The 20,849-nt window shown below is 37.5% G+C and overlaps 1 protein-coding gene across 3 annotated transcripts in view; it reads right to left on the reverse strand.

Moving 5' to 3' along the window:
* Positions 1 to 20,849, reverse strand: part of LOC122809736 (capping protein, Arp2/3 and myosin-I linker protein 2-like) — a 1,549,910-nt gene that overhangs the window by 238,511 nt on the left and 1,290,550 nt on the right. For all 3 annotated transcript variants that reach the window (XM_044081444.1, XM_044081445.1, XM_044081446.1), the window contains exons 28-29: positions 9,381 to 9,652; positions 6,095 to 6,189 (exon numbers count right to left, since the gene is read on the reverse strand). In XM_044081444.1, coding sequence (XP_043937379.1) covers positions 6,095 to 6,189; positions 9,381 to 9,652 — 367 coding nt within the window. The remainder of the gene's footprint in view (positions 1 to 6,094; positions 6,190 to 9,380; positions 9,653 to 20,849) is intronic.

Consider the following 20,849-nt stretch of genomic DNA (forward strand, 5'->3'; position numbering starts at 1 on the left):
ATCAGACCCCTCATAGAGTACAATGCCCCATTTGTGATGTACCTTACAAGACACCTGCAACAGCTGGAAAGACCACAGAAGTACCTCACCAAGAGGATCATTGGCCTCAAACAGATGCCCTATGCAGCTCGATTGAAGAAACTCTAGCTGTACTTGGTTGCATACCGCCTACTCAGAGGTGATCTCTGCCTGACATACAAGGCCATGTCCAACCCAGAACTGATGGACATGCTCCACCTAAAAAAAACCTTATCCCCTCGAGCCACACATTCTAGGGATCTAAACCTCACCACAACAATAAATAGGATGTGCTGGAGGGATAGATTCCTATCCCAGAGACTTCCCATGCTTTGGAACAAGATTACAATCTACATTAGGCAGAGCTCCTCGCTAACACTCTTCAAAAGAAATCTTGACGAGTGGATGGGAAACAGAAAGTTTACCCTGGGGATCACTTCAGTGGCTATGCTGGACAGAGGCACAGGGAACTAATCTAAGGGGGCAGAAAATGCCAACACATTCTGGCTTGGCTTATAAATGCCTTCGGGCAGATAGCCTAGTACCTACCTATGAACCTATGTTCATGCTACTATATATGTAACATTCTAATTACACTTAGTGCTCTTCTTGTCAGATAGCTATAGACAAGCTTTACCTTGTTGTCAAATAGCTATTAGGTGCATACATTCATAGGTAAGTACTAGGCTAGCCGTCCGTGCGGACCATTTTAAGCCTAGCTAGTTTTCCTTTCAAAGGATAAGAATCAAACCCTGTACATTGTGTCTGAGAGGCAAACACCCTAAACATTATACCAATCCCCAATATCATGTTCCTTTTAGCACATAAAGTTGCACCTTTTCTATGTTATTTTTTGCTTCTGCCTCAAAGCAACCTTTCTGTGGGTATTGACATCTCTAAATTGCATGCATACATGATAACACTAGCTTTCTTCAGCTTATATGCATATCCTCCCTTTGTTCTGATGTGTCCCAGGTCACTCTAATGTATGTCATTTTTATTTTGATTGTTGTTGACCACCTGTTCTGCTGTGATTGTACTCATGCAGGCTGTGCATGAAATTGTTTCATTGTAATTAGTGCACTATGCAAGTAAACAAACATAAATAAAAATAAAAAAATAGGCTGTGATTTTTAAAGTTTTTTTAACTGCCACTTGCTAGTATGTTTACTGAAATAGCAGGATATCTTAACAAGATTATGTCACTGTTTGTCATCTTTACCATTGCCTGTAGTCATCTGTTACTTTTATTATCATGAGTATTTTACACATATATGCTTTCACACTTTACATTGTTACTATCTTCTGTCACTCTGACCTTCCTTTCACAGATCCTTTGTCTATATCCTTCTTCATAATCTCTTAATATTTTTTATCAGTTTTTTATCTGTATCTTGTTTTATGTTATTTTTATTCTCTTACATACTCTCAGGAAGCCATTCACCTTTTTTGTACTTTGCAAGTCTTCCCCTTGGGTAGTAATTGCCCCGTGCCTGAGAGTATCCCCCAAAGTATCTAAACACTGTCTTGTTACTATTTTTCTTTGCTTTTTCATCTCCAGTCTGCTGGCCATCAGCTTGTTTTTATTCCATTCACTCCTCACACAGAGTAGATAACACCAGTATTGCATGCCCCCACACTTCAGGTTATTCTGTTAAGTGGAAAAGAAGCACAAGAGCAGTAAAAGACAAGGCTAGGATGAACAATACAATTACATCATTAAGGGAGAAAGAACTGGAAAAATGCACAGTTACTGATTCTAACATAGGCATAGAAAGAGGTATAAACTCTGTGGAGCAGACCTCTCAACGATACCTGTTTTGGAGGCAGCTTCCTATTTTCAGGCCTAATTTGCCCCTTCACATGATATACCTCTTTTCAGAGGTGTATCTCTATTTTTAGTCTTAGTTTACCCCTTCACACAATTTTCTGAATCTACCCATCATACAAGATTTTTGAAGCTGTTTAGTACATGGAAAACCACACTATGTGACCAGCATACTAGTGGTACTAATAATTTACAGAAAGAGGACCCACATCTTGCATCTCCTCTTTTCAGAAGCAAAAATAACTGACATTGTGAAGTAGATATCTGCAGTGTCAATCAAGTCTACAGACCTTAGTTCTGTGTCTTTAGTAATATGCTTCTATTTTTCAGGTCCTTTTTTTCACTCTCATTTTTTAAATATGCATTTCTGAGTAGTATCCCACATTCATGCTGGAAGTGGGGAGAATCGTGTGGTATTTGATATTCAGATTTTATGTTAACTAGATCATCAGATTTTTGGGCTGTATGTGCCCACTTTTCAAGAGCCTTTGTTCCTATTTTCAGTGTCTGTGGATTGAGAGGTATGAGTGGAGTTTAGAATTTACATATGCCTGCTCCCAGATAACAGTGATAATTGAATGCCACAACCACTGACAAAAGGTAAGGCATTTTTATTACCTGCAGTACTCTAAGAAAGGCAGAAGATGTGGTTCTAAAAACATCTAAACCCTTTCCTCAAACATGAGGTAGATAAAAACTCAGACTAAGAAAGTCAGCTGTCTTAATACAAGTAATAACAAAAAAGTGTAGTTCACACTCAGTAAATGCTTTGTTAGGCCACACAAAAGAGAATGTTTTGAACTACAAGTGGGCATGTCCTACACAGATCAGTTAGTAGTAACAGCGCCAGATTTAGAGACCAGATTGTTACTAGTTAAGTTGTCTTTATTTTATTTTATTTTATTTAATCCCTGCCTCTGTTTTTTAATGTTCTGGGTATGTGTGTGTGTGTGTGTGTGTGTGTGTGTGTGTGTGTGTGTGTGTGTGTGTGTGTGTGTGTGTGTGTGTGTGTGTGTGTGTGTGTGTTAAACCTTGCAGTTTTAGTAATTATAGTCACAATCACCACTGAAGTAGATATTAATGGCCTACTGCCCAATTAAGTGTTCAATGAACAATAGTTTGGAAGACTTTAATCTTTATAAGCCCCATCATTTGTACCTTGCTGGTATGGTTTCCCAGTCAGGAAGAGATTTTTGACCCAGTTCTATCATCCAGTAAAGTTGTATTTTGACATATTTAGAAATCTCCTCAAATGAAACTTAACTGCTCTGCTCTGTCATTCAGCAGCAAACCCTGTACATTGCAAACCATTAAAGCCAGGATGAATATGCTGCAATTGGCACTTTCTTCCTTTCTGTCAAAATGTAAGTTAATAAGTAAAAATATTGTTTTGTTTTGTTTTAGTACAGTATAATACTATATATATATATATATATATATATATATATATATATATATATATATATATATATATATATATATCTATTCCCAACTGATAGCTAAATGGAAATAATCCTAAATCCAGGAGATCATGGGGCAGGAAGGATAGTAGGCCTAAGGGCATGAAATGGTTCAAATTGGGCCTCACATTTGCTAAGACCAGCACTGCTCTTCACATGACTACGGAAGGACCAAATTCACTTATAATATACTGCTGACAGCACAGGCCATTTACACTGCCTTGAATTCACTTATAAGGTACAGCTGATGGCACAGGCCATTAACACTGCCTTGTTACTCTAATGTTTCAGATGATCCGAGTTCAGATCTCACCTACAGCACTTGCACCCTCTACCCTTTCTTCAGTTTTCTGTTACATGCATATTGCACATTCCTGAATAACATCATATTTTTAATATTCTTAGAAATGATTATGACTAGTATTCTAGCATTTGACTGGTACTCTGTTATTACCTACATGGTAAGGCTTTAAGAGCCATTGTCAACAAATTACCACCATGGTCAGTTTTCTTTGTGGAATCCTTGCAGAAGTGGGAAAACCCATTTGCTCTGATGAGCTACTGAGACAACACAACAACTGTCTAATGAACATGCTTGAGAGAGGATGTTTATCTCAAGATATTATACCTACTTGTTGGGAATTTATAATTTATTCTAAGGTGCTGCAAACTGAGGAGAACATTGAAATAAGTTAGTTGGTATTTACAGGATTCAAAGTATAGCAATCTCAATTTCTTGAATCATAATCCGTAACAGTGTTAAAAACAATGAGGGATTAATGCCTCAAATCAGGGACAGAATAAAGATTTGAATTAATATGTAACTTCTGAATGAGAAGTCTGGGACTAAAGTTCAGCTTCCCTTAGTAAATGTATTTAAAGTTTTACCAGAACATCACCAGTTGTAAGACATAGAGAAGGAAACATTTAGGACAAAATCAAGAACAGATGAGATCTATGAGCAAGTCCAATGTTGCTGACAGGAAACTGTTGACCATCAGACGTTTACTTTGTATTTGTCAACAATCTCAATGTCAGCTAAACACCATATATTCTAGATGTCTACCAAACATCTCATAAGGGTCCTAAAGCTATACAGGTACCATTAGATACAGTTTTTTTTTTGTTGTTCTTCCTTCGGCTTTTCCCAGTTAGGGGTCGCCACAGTGGAACTCCAGTCCGCTAATGACTGGCAGTAGATTTTTATGGTGCCGAGGCGCCAGCCCGACGTCCAACCTTCAATGAAGACACGCCCATTCACACTTGTCTTTCGAATGCCACTCGACTGTGGGGAGGACATGCAGACTTCACAAAAAAGGCGCTCCAGCCGAGAATCGAATGGGAGAACCTCTTGCTGTGAGGCTACAATGCTACCGCTGCACCACCGCAGCTTCTTACCATTAGATACAGTGTAGATGTTAATTTCAAGGTATTTTAATATTTATAGGTAATATAATATCTAAAGAGAGAGTTTTTTCTAATAGTCATTAAAGGGAGTGAAGGGGCAAAAATCCCAGGTGTTTTCAAAGACTGCTAAAATATATATATATATATATATATATTTTTTGTTTTTTTTCTTTTACAATTTTCTAGACAGAAACAGTTGTGCAACATCTAGAAAAAACATTTGCTGTTAAATCTAGGGGAAATTCCATATACCTCTCTACAATAACAATGAATATTTTGCTATGAATGATCGAGATGACCACTCAAAGAAATAATAACTGATCACAATTGATCTTACACCCTTCCAGCACAGACCAAAGAAAACCTTTGATTGAAGAAGGGTGACCCCTCCTGCACTTCAGTGTGGGTAGCAAGGCCTTCAACACCCCTGATTTTTACATGCTAGCTCCATGGCTATACTGCAGTAGGAAACGGAAGAAGCTCCCCAAAACAACATAAGGAGGTATCACTCAACTAGTGATGCCAAGTCACATGGAAGCCTACCTACAAGGAGAAATAAATCAAAAATTTGCAATCATTCACTGACTACTTGGTCCAGTACTCTACTCAGTGCAAATACTGATCCAGTATCCTGCCCCAATGGCAAATTCCGATCCAATATTCCACCCTAGTGGCAAATACTGATCCAGCACTCCACTCAAGTGGTAACTACTGATCTAGCATTCCACCCCAGTGGCAACTATTGATTCAGCACTCCACTCCAATGGTAACTACTGATCCAGCATTCCACCCCAGTGGCAACTACTGATTCAGCACTCCACTCAAGTGGCAACTACTGATCCAGCATTTCACCCCAGTGGCAAATACTGATTCATTATTCCACTCCAATGCAAATACTGATCCAGTATTCCATCCTAGTGGCAACTAATGATCTAGTAGTCCACCCCAGTGGCAACTACTGATCCAGTATTCTGTCCCAGTGACAACTACAGATCCAGTGCTCTGCTCCAGTGGCAAATTCTGATAAAGTACTCCATCCCAGTGGCATCTTCTAATACAGTACTCTGTCCCACTGGCAACTTGTGATCCAGTATTTGGCCTCTGTGGCAACTACTGATCCAGTACTCTGTGCACCAGTGGCAACTGCTGATTCAGTGCTCTGTCACATAGGTGATCATGATTTTAAAAGCCGAACACAGCACACCATAAACCTGTCTCTATTGTTGACATTTTTGCCCAGGAAACTCCCATTCCCCTAAATTTCACTGAATGCATTTACAGTATTGTCCTGTCTGATGCCTTTCAGAAATGTCATCCTGTACAAAAGCATTTGCCACAAAAGAGACGGATTGTTGGAGAAGCAGAAGTCAGAAGTACTTACACAGGTTCTTCTATCAGTCTTTTGTTGAAGAATTCTTCTAATCCGTCATCCACTCTGGTATTCGTCTCACTTTCTTCAGTGTCACACACTACAGGCTGGGCATGCAGAAAATACAAAGCATAAATACAAAACAAAAGACAGTACAGAATATGTAGCAATGTAAACAGTTATAAACTACATCTAAGTGCACTTCAGAAATGACATGAAAAGTCACTGCTTCATAGGTAAGTGGTTTAATTTTCTAACAACAGGTGAAGACAGAAGCCGTACTTGCAGCAAAGTACTTACATCTTTTGTGCAGATACTCAGACATTTGCAGCAATGATATAGCTATCCTACATGCAGACAAACTATATAATACAGAATATCATCATTGCTTCTAGAGATGCTGAAAGACAATATTGAAAATAGCATATATTGCTAGCAAAATGTTGCAGAAGCATAGATTGAAACCAATAACTAGCACCACTTTCAGTGATCCAGTTTAGACAAGGCAGCTTTTACCAGATCACATTTAGCAAACTGAAACATTACATTTTTTGCAGTAAATCAAAACACTGTGATTCATTGTTACACTGTACACAAACTCCATGTGTCATTTTAAAATTGTTTTTCTCTGTAAAAACTAGCTTGACATGCACTGTAAATGTACTAGTTCCAATATGCTGGCAGTGTTGTAAACATATAGAAATTATTATTCAAAATTATGCAACGATGTTCTGCAATACTAGAGCATCACTGTTTGAAACATGTCAGATACCCCATAACAAGGAAATGTCAGTTACAAAATATGTAATACAACAAAATGCCCCTAAATAAAGCCAAAAATGCAAGTGCGGGTGTAGGAAACAGGCAATTTCTGACACGTGGATAAATAGCCCATGTGACAAAGTTGCATGAAGTGTTGGTAAATCCCCTAATAACTTACATCTGTCATGACCTGATGCTTGAATGTTCTACCATCATAGAGTCATAAGGTTATGCCACATGCACAGGGTTCTAAAATTCAACATTTTCTAATCCCACATCACCAAGTAAGCACACAATTATAATTTAAAAGTGTCATAGTACTGAAGTCAAACTTAATTTTGAAAATGCAGGCATTTTTGTGTATATGTTTCTTAGCAAATCATTTTCATGTCAGCTCTTCAGGTTAAACTCATAATTCTTTGACCAAATATGAAACCATTACAGTTCGATGACAGTAAAATGTATCTTTATATATATATATATATATATATATATATATATATATATATATATATATATATATATATGCACACACACACACACACACACACACATAAATATATATATAGATAGACATATATATATATATATATATATATATATATATATATATATATATATATATATATTCAATGCAAGCCACATTCCAAGCTAAATAAAATATTTCATCATGCACCAGAAAGACAGAAGCCCTGGAAAGTGCACTTAGTTTCCTACCCTGAGCTGTACTTTTGGGCCAAGTTGTAGGTGAATAAAACATTTACTGCTGCCTTTGTGATTTTTTAGTACTGGCTGCTTGTTAAGGCATCTAAAAATACTACCTCAAACAAATAAATACTTCATGATACATACATCTTTCTGAACTCATCAGACCTGCCAGTCACCTGTATTCATGTCCTACACAGATCAGTTAATAGTAATAGCGCCAGATTTAGAGACCAGATTGTTACTAGTTAAGTTGTCTTTATTTTATTTAATCTCTGCCTCTGATTTTTAGTGTTCTGGGTCGTTACAGATGCAACTTTTGTCCTATGTCTGACAACAGCGCACATACCAAGTAAATGGATACCATGAGGCATTGTACGCTGGTTAACCTTACCTGTCACCATTGCTCAGGAGCTACTAAGTATATAATGTCGCCACTTTAATTCAAACAACCCCCCACATAACTGATAACAACAACAACACGCACCATACAGTATTTATTGAAAGCACTCATAATTTAAGAAGACAGCTATAATTGCTCATAGAAGCATGGCTTCTAATGATTCTTTGCTCACAGCTTGCCAGACGAATAATTTCAAACAGAAATATACCACAGCACACTGAAAATAACTTAGAACAGGATATGCCTTCTTGTCCAAAGCAGATTACTTGTTAATGTTTGTAAAATAATAAAAACAGACACACACAAAATGTTTCTTAAAAACGTGTAAACGTAGGTCACTCAGAAACCTTGCAGTGGCTCTATTGTTAACACATATATATATATATATATATATATATATATATATATATATATATATATAAAGATATAGACAGATATAAATATATACCCCTTAATGTGGCATACTTTTACCTTTGTCACTGGAATTACTTCACCATTTTGTCTCTCACAGCAGTGGAGTTATCTATAAAAACTCTCCTCCTAACATTAATGCATGCAGAGTGGCGTCTATATTCTTTATTTTCTGCCTCTGTCCATCTTCCCAGCTGTCATGTCATTTCTGATTAAAATAATAATTATATAGTTTTACTCAAGTCAGGAGTAGATCAGTTGGTTGCCTGCCTGTTAGAATACATCATAAGAAGCCACTTTTAGTTCTCAGCTAAGGAATCTCTGAAATGAGTTCCACTTGGCTTGGATTGCTGCAGTTTGTTGATTCTGACTTGACCATTGACACATGGATTTGAACCAGAAAGCTTCATGCATGTCCATAGTCCCTAAACTCTGATACATCTCAATTTAGAAAAAACATGTTAACATTCTACAGCAGTGCACAGTGTAGCACTTTTCTTCTATTTTACTAACTTTCAGACTTTGTATTACTGGACCTTCTATACACAGAAGACCCTTCAGCAACAAACTTCACATTTCATTAAATGAGACACAACCACCTGTTGAATTCAAAAGTTTTTTTAACAATGAAACTTGAGCAAGTGTACCAGCTTGGAGTATCACAGCATGAAAAAAAAAAAAAAAAACAAATATGAAACTACACAAGCTAAAGTCTATGGCTAAGAACTCCTTAAAAGTGTGCTTTGCAGTAACATACAATTATTAAAACATAGTAAAACAATACAAAGTAGTTACTTCTAGTAGAAAAAATAAAATGAATGCAATAAGGTACTGCTCTAATGCCCCTTTTCTTTAAAATGCATCTCTATTCCATCTGCAAGCTGCAAAAAGGCTCAGACACTAAAAGACATTTGATAGCAGAATTTGCCTATTTTATAGCTATTTTTTACCCATGCAAAATATTTAAAACATCTAACAGTATAGCATAAGCAGAGTAAATATCAATCCTTCTCTTACAGTATGCTTGCTGGGAGGCTGCTTGTTCCTGCGATTAGGTCTGGGCCTAGCACGGGTGCAATGCTCCAGTTTCTGGCCTTCAGTAGGCAGCTCCATAAGGGGCTGTGTGTCTGCTGGCTCTTTGGAAGGAGGCAAATTGCTTTTAGCTCCAGCATCCTCAGATGAGACAGGGTGTGACTTCCCAGGAACGCAGTTGACTGACAGCAAACCCCAGTTGGCTTCTGACTCATTATCCTCCGTCTGGCCCTCGATAATATCCAGCTCAGATAGACCTTAGGGGAATGGAATAAAGCAAGTGAAAAATGATAGCTCCTATGCTTCCTGCTGTCCCCTGTGCCTTCAGCATGTGGGGTTGAAGAAAGGTTTCACTGCCAGGCAGTTGTGATGGCCTACTGCCATATGGATACTACCATCAGTATATTTAAAACAATGTTACTTTTCAGTCAGTTTCTAAATAGACCTTACATTAAAAAAGAGCTTGATTTCATTAGTCTCTATAGATAAAAAACACAACAGCACTTTATTAAAACTATACCAAATACTCCCACAAAATTAAGACTCAAAAAATAATTATGGAAAAAGTACCTAAATGTAGAACAGTATAACGCTTTCCATGTTGTCTTATTTCTGATTACCAAGTATTCTTGTGATGTGAATCTAAATGTAGACATTTTGTTTCTATGTTTGTTGCTCTCAGCTACAGCAAAACGTTTTGCACTTAAATAAAGCCCATTAAATACTAATTTCCTCATTTTAAAATGTACTGTATATTATAGTGCTTGTCTAGTTATTTACTAAATTTTAGTTCATGTTTGAAAAATGAGTCAATGCAGTAGATTGACATAGCTGCCGGCTTTTAGGGAATTTCCTAGAAGCTCAGGTTTAAATGAATGACTTGCTCATATGTGCAAGAGTGCAGCTTCTGGGAATTGAGCAAATATTGTGAAAAATAAAGCACCAGTCAACTGCACTCATGTGTGGAATGACTTGTTAGCACAAAGCAGAAGCAATCATAGTGTAACATCAGAATAAGACATGAAGTCTAGTGGATCTGCATATAGTTGAGATACTGCCTCGAAAAATAAAAAAATATACATTGTAACAAGCTTTTGCCCTTAATTTTTGGATACCTTTACTTTCATAGCACATAATTCCATAACAGATAAAGGTTATTAGAAAAATCTGGTGTAGTCTTAAATCTATAGGGTGAAACTATTCTGGAATTCAAATACACACTTCAAAGTGTCAGTAAAACCCATTGCTTTATGTCACGCAGTATTAGACAAATGTCTTACGTATGTTTAAATGAACTACTTAGCAGTCTGGAAAATTAAGCTCAATTCAGTTAGTTTACTCAGACCTGTGCAAGTCTTCTTGCAAAATGAGGAGTGATAAACTGATTTTTTTTTTTTAAAGGGACGATGTAATCATCACTTATAATGGCACAACAGATTTGGCAGTCAAGCAGTAACGAGTGAAGGCAGTGCATTAAAAAAAAACAGAAATGAGTTTCAAATTAAGAAATTCAACAAAGTGTCCTAAAATATTTCTCTCTAACTTGAACAGCATTAAGTTTTAAGCAGTGAACTGCTGCTCCATGAAAAAGTGCCTGTAAAGTACACTTTATATTTAAATTTGTCTCCAATGACTTGTAATATTTCACTGACGGACTGCCTTTGCTCCCGCGTTCTTTAATGTAAGTCACTTATCCCCATCTCTCTACCTCTGACATAATGTGCAGTAGATATGGATATATGTAATGAAAATATGTGGTCTTCTGATTATAATGGGCATTTCTTCTTCAAATATAGTTTCTTGTTTACAAATAATGTTTTGGAACTTAATGGCATAAAATATTATGAAATTGTTAAAGTATCTTCACTCTGAAGGTAGGTCTTCTTCACAAAATAAGGAAACTGTAGATCATATCAATTTCTAAGCACAGAACAATCATATAAACAGTTTATGGGGGAAATTACAATTCTTTTTCTTCAGAGGGGATGAAGTAGAAAATTCATATCTAGGTTAGATAAACTGATATGAGGAAAGGGAGCTTCTTCTTCGATATTTCTCCATTAAAATATAACAGAAATGTCATGTGTAAACAAAAGTCATAATGTATAAAAAGTTGTGAGCTTGCAGAATGGTAAAGAGAAATGCGGGCAGCTAAGATTCCATGAGAATGCTAAGGACCTACAACAACAGTGGCAGCAGGTCAGAAAGTAGCCCACAGGGCATCAACAGAGATAAATAACCATAGATGCAGGCAACTTCCTTCTGCCACAGCAATTTCCCCATGAATGGTCAGAACGGTGTTCTATTGCTCTGGCAATAATCGGTGTGGTGAGGAGGAGCCATAACTATTGACAGGACAGCTTACCACTGTATGATGCTGAAACATCATCTCTGAGAGAGGCTTAAGAAGGAATACAGGAAGAACTCAATGGTTAGCATCTCAGCTGAGCTGATTTAGACTTGAGGCATGCATTACCTATATGTCTGTCTCTGTAAATGATTGGTTATAGCTCTTTACTGAAGAACTAAAGCAGGAAAAACATTATGCACTTTAATATCGTTATTTAGGGGATGCTACTGAAAGAGAGAATGAGGTTTACAGTTTTCACTATTCCTAAGAGAGAAGTGATATAAAATGCAGCTGCAGATTAATAGCAGTAACAGAACATAAAAGCACTACAACAAATTAATTGCTAACGTAACTGTGGCAACAAGTGTTGTGATTTACAGAAAAAAATACTGGTAATAACGCTCAGCTAGAATGAGAGAGCCGGAGCTGAAAGAAGGCAATGATGACTTTAAAAATATAGTGTTTGGAGAAGCAGAGAGGTAGAATGCAGAAAGTGAGGGAAGCTGACTATTGACTCATCGAGGAAGGGACATTGTGCACACTTGCAGAGCTGTTGACCTATCTTTACTAGCAATCAGAGTGAGCACTGAAAGTTAGACGCCACCTCTCTTTTTTTAGTGAGAGGCACAAGGTCATATAGTAACTACCTACTGTCAAGTGGAATTGTATATGTCCTACCTAGGTAGGAGATGCTAAAACACATCAGGGGGCTATGTGCACTAAAAACAGTACTGTAACATCATAACATGATTCCTTGGACAACTAAGGGTTACATTAAAACCTACTGTGATCTTGATGTACTGGCTGATCATCACACACTTACTTGTCTCACTGACAGGCCCAAGAACATGCCAATATTCGCTGGGCTGGTGTTGTGCACCACTTCCTGCATTCACTGGGGCACTAAAACCACTGGGCCTACTGTGAGAAGAAAGGCTGTAGTCACTCTTACAAAGTACTTTCAAAAGTGTGAAAGAGGAGAAATTGAGGGAAAAAAAACATGCATTATAAAATATAGTGACAAATTAAAACCACAGTATGGGATAGGAAATGACAACACATACACAAAACAGTAAGCAATAGTTTCAGTGAGAGCAGTGGGATATGTACATGTGAGAAGGGAAAACATGGTTATACATTAATTCATGTTCAATATAAAAAGGAGAAACTAGCTTATTTGAAAGACCTATAGCCCTAAGGGAAGGAAATATAGAAGAGAAACCAGATGCTTTAGAAAGAGTAAACATTAGGCATGAGATGAAAATGGCAGATTATCTCAAAGCATTAAGACTATGACCTGTTGCTGAGTTTCATCCTATAGTCCTGCGTTTGACTCCCTCTGCTCATATTTGATCTCTGTATTATACGTATTAAGTCACTTAACCAAGCAGTGTTTCAACATTATCAAGTAAACAAAGCAGTTGAGTCAAAAGATGGCCTAGAATTAAAGAGACGCATGCTTTTGTGGCAAGGCATAGAAGAATGAGCAACAAGAAGCACTGTTGGCTGGGGGGGGAGGGGTTGCCTCATGGGTGAGATAGGTAGTGGGAGTGAGATGGAATATCTAGTCAGGATAACTTAGATTTCACAAGCTCTGTAGGCACTCGTACCATAGAGGAACACATATTCTGAAATCCATTCCTTCAGTCTATGCTGGCATACAGTACAGCTTGGAGCAAAGCAGTTCACAGGCTCATAGGTTACTACTAGACAGTTGGTCTGGGCACATCCAGTGCACCCCAATGAACTTGCAACTGAATCATTTTAATTATCATGATAGCCATACTATATGCCACTGACATGAATTTTCAAATATCTATCTCTTCCTAAGGAAGAATTTTAAAGAGGGGCTAATGAATTACATTGTTTGAAATCCAAAGGTAGCCTATTTCAGAGGTAGGGAATATGTTGGATCAGATATCAATCACACTAGGACATTCAGCTGATGTTATGATGAAAACAGAATCCCTGGATCATGTATTTGTACTATTACCTGTATCCTGAAGGGGAACAATTTGCAATAGGATACGGTCAGTACTATTTCCTGTATCCAGAAGAGGAAGGATTTGCAGTAGGATATGGTCAGTACTATTACCAGTATCCTGAAGAGGAAGGATTTGTAGTAGGATATGGTTGGTACTATTACAGTATCCTGAAGAAGAAGGATTTGTAGTAGAATATGGTTGGTGTTAGAAAAATATGTATTAATGTGTGTATTAGCAATATGCTTAGTGCATTTAGAGCTTGAAAAGGGTTAACACATTTATTCTATTTCATACAGCATAAATCTGTACAAACTGCAGATGCTTTCTGACCTTGTATTGTTAGCTAAAATCTTGCTTGTGCCTTGGAAATTTACTGAGAAGCAGGTGATTTCTGCTTGCGTTAGGAAAATAATGAATAGAACAATACTACTTCTATGAAACTTAGACAAGAAGTTCCACTGTGCTATGAGAAAATAAACGGCTGTAGAAGTTCAGATAATTAGTACAAAGCCTGCTTGAAAATATGAACTGCAATCAGCATTTGCTTGTATCTGAGTTAGAAAAGTACCTTGAAATGTAACACTGTACAATAGACACTTGTAAATGGATTAATGGTCATCAAGGCCAGTTATGTCAGCATAAAATCTGAGCATCATCTGCTGCAGAACAATGCTAAAATTTGTGTTTGATTACATCAGCTTAGGCCATGTCTTGTAAAACAGTATAAGAACGAACATACTTCCTGTTAATAGTTAGACAAATCCTTGTATTTGCATGTTTTTGTCTCCTTGCGGCAAGCAAATTAAAAGTGCCTTAACTGAACCTTACGTGTATTGGTCTTTGAAGTTTTTTCCTTTGACAGTTGGTATTATTACCAGTATCCTGAATGGGAAGGATTTACAGTAGAATACAGTTGGTACTATTTCCTGTATCCAGAAGAGGAAGGATTTGCAGTAGAATATGGTCAGTACTATTACCAGTATCCTGAAGGGGAAGAATTTGCAGTAGGATATGGTCAGTACTATTTCCAGTATCCTGAAGAGGAAGGATTTGCAGTAAGATACGGTCGGTTCTATGACCAGTATCCTGAATTGGAAAGATTTGCAGTAGAATACAGTCGGTACTATTACCAGTATCATGAAGTGGAAGGATTTGCAGTAGGATATGGCTGGTACTATTCCCAGTATCCTGAAGGACTAGAAATAGGACATGGTCTTTCATGACTGAGAAAGCTAAGCATAGATCACCTCACAGAAGCCTGTTTAAGATGGGGGTAAAATGACAGGGCTTTTAATCTATCTAAGTAGCTTAAGACGCTTAGTCCTTTTGATTCTTAATCAGGAATGAATCGAGCATTTGAAGCCAGACAATTTATTTAGTCAATAAAACCTCTTATTCCATGATGTGGCATCAGAGGACATTAACGGGGTGCTGCAATTAATAATATTGCGATTATTAGTCTTGTTTTATCTCAGCAGGATGTCTAGGAGTTCTAGGTTGGTAATATGTTGAATCTGGTATGAGATAGTAAGACTGTGTATAAGTATGGATACTCCCCACAGGAAGATCTAAAAAAGCACTGGGTTCTAAACCCTGGCTATACCAGTAGCACTATCAGTTCAAAGAAATCACATTGCAGTAAATATACGTTTTGGGAATGTGGTCAAGAATAGGGCTGGTCCCAGGCGTGGTCATTTTTTAAAGATTCTTAGCCCTGAGCAGTACCATGCTAAACTAAATGAGATTAGAATCTATACTGGTATATCCAGCACACAAGCTGTATCTAAAAAGGTAATGCAGGGGTAACAAGTATTCTAGTCAACATGTGTTATCCCAGAGGACAGAGGTGAAACCCATCCCTGGAAAAGCATGCTGATATATAGTGGATCCCCCTGGAAGTACACCATTTAATAAGCAAATTATTAAAGTTGATTATTTTACCTGTGAACTGTGGCATCATTGTCAGACATGGCAAGATGATGCTCAAAATAATAGTCACTCCTGCCTTGGACATATGCATGGACAGCTTGATCATGTCTCTATGCATCTCCTCTAGGGAAGACAGTTTAAGGTCACTCCATCCCACTCCCACTACCATAAAGTTATATATGAATTTGGGGAGTGTACAGAGCCTTATCAAATCATGAATCTTGGCACCAGAGAGACAGCTCTCACCCCCATCTTTGTCCAGCCTGGTAACAAGAGCGGCTGTATGCCTGATATAGTCACTTATAATTAAAAACACTACTATGAGTATCTACAGACACTGAAGGCCTTATGGATACAGATTTGTAGCTACGGTAACTGTTGAGGGTGGGAAGAAGGAGTGCAGGTAAGAGTACAGATATGGAAATTCTCCTATGTGGCTGAGTCTTATTAATATGGTGCCTAGGACACAGGTACTGTTTTTTTTTAAAACTTTATAAGTGGGTTTAATGATTGTTTATTGTGAAGAGGTGTTGTGTTGTTTACCACATACTGAGATAGTTGCCTCCAGCTTGACGAAATATTTACATCTCAAAAACGGCTTTAGCATCTGATAAGAACAAACGGTCTTTGGTAAACATGAGGTAGTTGCTGCACACTACCTCAAAGTCACATATGCTAGCAGATTGGCTATAGACAGGGCTAGACCTGACTGGTCCCATGGTGACAGCATGTTAATGTACAGGTATTATGTAAATGGGGTTGAAATAACTAGTTAACTTTGAGATAATACTTTTGCATCAGTCATGTAAAACTTATGTGTGCTTCCAGAGTGTTTCTGGTCAACTGTATATATGTATATAAAGACACACACACACACACACACACACACACACACACACACACACACACACACACACACACATATATATACACAGTGTGCATATACCATCAAAACAGACTACAAAATCACATCACAAATCACGCTATTCAGTCATCAGCTTTAAGGGTAACGTGACAGTATTATCAAGACAAGTTACCTTACAAATAAGTAGTTTGCTACACAACAAGGTGTACATTACATAATAATCATTGTACAAAACTTTATCCTGTTTCTTAACAGAACATTTTGTTGTATTTCAGAAAGAACTTAAATCAACAGAAAGAGGCAAACACTACACATTAGACCATCTGGATAAGTGTTATTAGAATTTATAGTCATAAAGTCTATGGTTCAAGGCTGAGGAAAGGATTCACTACAGAGACAAGAAATAAGATATGTGACCCTTCAAGATAGAATGCAATGTATTGAAATGCAGAATACAGAGTTCAATTTGTTCAATTCAGTAAAGCACTGTCAGTACAGACAGTTCAGATATATATGAGTATCATCTATATTGCTATCTATATTACCTGCACTTGAGGCTGCAGTGGTGCAGTGGTTAGTGTTGTCACCTCACAGCAAGAGGTTTTCCGGTTCGATTCTTGACTGGAGTACCTTCTGTGTGGAGTCTGCATGTCCTCCCTGTAGTCAAGTGGGTTTTCCCTGGGTGCTCTGGTTTCCTCCCACTTTCCAAAGACATGCAGTGGGTGGACTGGACACTCTAAATTGGCTGCAGGTGAGAGTGTGAGTGAGTGGTACGAATGAACTACTGTGGCAGGGCTAGCCACCTGATGGTGTAAATCTTGGCTTGAGGTGACTGTCACTGCTGAAGTAACACCTCAACCCCATGTGCAAAATGAGAAAAGGGGTTGAGGATGGATGGATTACCTCCACTGAATTAAGACTGTAATTGCCAACATTCTGATTTTGCTCTTTATTGTATTTGTTGTATTAATAAATGTTGCTAAATAATTACAAAAGACTTCTCAGTTACTTTCATCTAAAAGTGCATTACAGTTTGCAGCAGTGAGATCTGGCACCTTTACAGTCAACAAGGTATATTTATCATATCTATATGTGTGTGTGTGTGTGTGTGTGTGTGTGTGTGTGTGTGTGTGTGTGTGTGTGTGTGTGTGTGTGTGTGTGTATCTTTGTGTGTGTGTGTGTGTGTGTGTGTGTGTGTGTGTGTGTGTGTGTGTGTGTGTGTGTGTGTGTGTGTGTGTGTGTGTGTGTGTATATGTATATATGCATGTATATATATATATATATATATATATATATATATATATATATATATATATACTTTGAAAAACTTGAAAGGCATCCGTTAAAATGGCCACAACACAGAATCTACATGTCGAAAGTAAAAATATCTTCAACACCAATTATCAACAGTGGTAATCTTGAGCATTACACTTCAACATTTACAACATTACCAGGCTGACATGAACATCCGGTGATGTTCAAATAATCTTTTGCCCCCCCCTGCATATTATATATACAAACTCTGAGATCGCACTACAGTGAGGAAAAGGGTACATTTCTCGATTGCCACAGTAGTGCGATCTCCAATCAAAACGTCGACCTCAGATGTGAGAATGCACACCGGCATTCGCTAAAGTGGATTTGACCCATGTTCTGTTTGTTGTTTTGGGAACCTGAACAGTCCATTCAACCATCCAAGTTTCAAATGGAAGCCTTTTAAGGTAAACCACACACACACATACATACATACATATATATATATATATATATATATATATATATATATATATAAAACAAATTATATAACTATATATATATATATATATATATATATATATATATATATATATATGTAAAATTATATAACTATATATATATGTATAGGTTTACCTTGAAAAACTTGAAAGGCATCCGTTAAAATGGCCACAACACAGAATCTACATGTAAAATATCTTCAACACCAGTTATCAACAGTGGTAATCTTGAGCATTACACTTCAACATTTACAACATTACCAGGTTGACATGAACATCCGGTGATGTTCAAATAATCTTTTGCCCCCCCCTGCATATTATATATACAAACTCTGAGATCGCACTACAGTGAGGAAAAGGGTACATTACAGTAGTGCGATCTCCAATCCAGATGTGAGAATGTAAAGTGGATTTGACCCATGTTCTGTTTGTTGTTTTGGGAACCTGAACAGTCCATTCAACCATCCAAGTTTCAAATGGAAGCCTTTTAAGGTAAACCACACACACATACATACATATATATATGTATATATGTATATATATATATATATATATATATATATATATATATATATATATATAAATAACAAATTATATAACTATATATATATATATATATATATATATATATATATATATATATATATGTGTGTGTGTGTAAAATTATATAACTATATATATATATATATATATATAAAATAGTTATGTAACTATATAACTATGTATATATAATATATATATATATATATATATATATATATATATATATATATATATATATATATATATATATATATATATATATATATATATATATATATATATATATATATATATATATATATACATATATATATATATATATATATATATATATATATATATACATATATATATATATATATAGAGAGAGAGAGAGACCAGTTGCCATAATGGTTAAGGTCTTCGCCTTCCATGCACAAGGTACAAGGTTCGATCCTGACCTCGGACCAATGCTTATTTGGAGTTTGCATCTTCTCCCTGTGTCTCCATGGGGCTTCTCCCACATCCGAAAAACATGCTGAATGTTGCCATCTCAAACTCACCAATGAATGAGGCTCTGGGCAGCAGCACAGACTTTACATGTTGCCTTATAGGGAGAAGAGGTGTACAGACCAACCTTTATGGGCATCTATTGTGGTGAGAAGTATCCTCAAGATAGGAGAACATGGATCACAGACTGCACGCCATGGCAGGGCTAGCCACTCGACGGTGTAAAAGATGCCTCTAGGTGATTTGGTCATGTTGACTAATGTTGCCAAAATGGGCATGGTTACCTACTCTGACCTACACCAGGGACCAGCAGCCTTGGGTCAATAAGCTGCCGTCGGTGTCTAGTTACCCGGTGTCTAGTTGACCAGCCTGGGTTACCTGGGACAGCTCTGTTGAGTGAAAGCTGGATGTAAAAACATACAATCCAGAACACAGCTTGGAAGTGGATGACATGATGATAAGGAGGACGCTGGACATCCTATGCATCCAAGAGATGAGATGGAAGGGCAGTGCAGCAAAGCCACTTGGCTTGGGATCCAGACTCTACTACTCAGGAAGGGGACAGGCTAGAAATGGTATAGAAATTGTGGTGAAAGAGAGAGGCTTCAGAAGGCAGTGAGGGATATTATCAGAATTAATGACAGACTCATGGCAATCAGACTCCATAATCTCAGCCTATGCCCCACAGCAGGATTGTGAAAGGAAAAGAGCGCATTCAGGTAGCAGTTGCAGGACCTAATAGATAAAGCAGGCCAACATGAACTGATGTTGATAAGGGGTGACTTGCATGCACATGTTGGGACAGACAGAACAGGATATGAGGACTGCCTGGGTCCACATGGGTGAGGCAACAGGAATAAAGAAGGAGAAGCCATTCTAGATTTCTGTCTGGCAAATGGCTTGATAGTAGCCAACACATGGTTCAAAAAGAGAGGCAGTCACAAGATCATATACAAGACTAACATGCAACTCAGGTAGACATCCTCCAAGTTCGGAAAAGGCACTGGGGTAGAATCCTTGATTGCAAAGTCATCCGCAGTGAAACACTCGACCCATAGCATAAACCACTAGTTGCCACAATCAGCTGCAAGCAGTGGTCAGAGAAGGCTCTAAGGTCAACAGAGACAAGGCTGAAGACCTGGAAGTTGACTGGAGAGAAAGTACAACAGTTCAAGGAATTAGTCAGGGCTCTAGCACCTCAAGAAGAGAAGGAAATAGGTGGAGTTGAAGAGGAGTGGCAGCACCTAAAAACAGCATGTGTGAGGACTACAGGATAGATATGTGGCTGAGCCAGGTATGAAAATAAGGTGCATAAGGAAAGCTGGTGGTGCAATGCAGAAGTCAAGGAAGTCATCAAAACAAAGAAGGAGTTTAGGAAGAAGTGGGATACAGAAAAGACTGACCAGGCTAGGAAGGACTACTGGTTGGCTAACAAAGAAGCTAAGAAAGAAGTTGCAATAGCAAAGAATAGGGCATCGGAGGCACTCTACCAATGTCTGGAAAGTGACTCGGTAAGTGGCACAAAGAAACTATATCAGG

Source organism: Protopterus annectens, chromosome 8.part0 (genome assembly GCF_019279795.1).
Source record: "Protopterus annectens isolate FY-2018-M chromosome 8.part0, PAN1.0, whole genome shotgun sequence".
In the NCBI taxonomy this organism is placed as follows: domain Eukaryota; kingdom Metazoa; phylum Chordata; order Ceratodontiformes; family Protopteridae; genus Protopterus; species Protopterus annectens.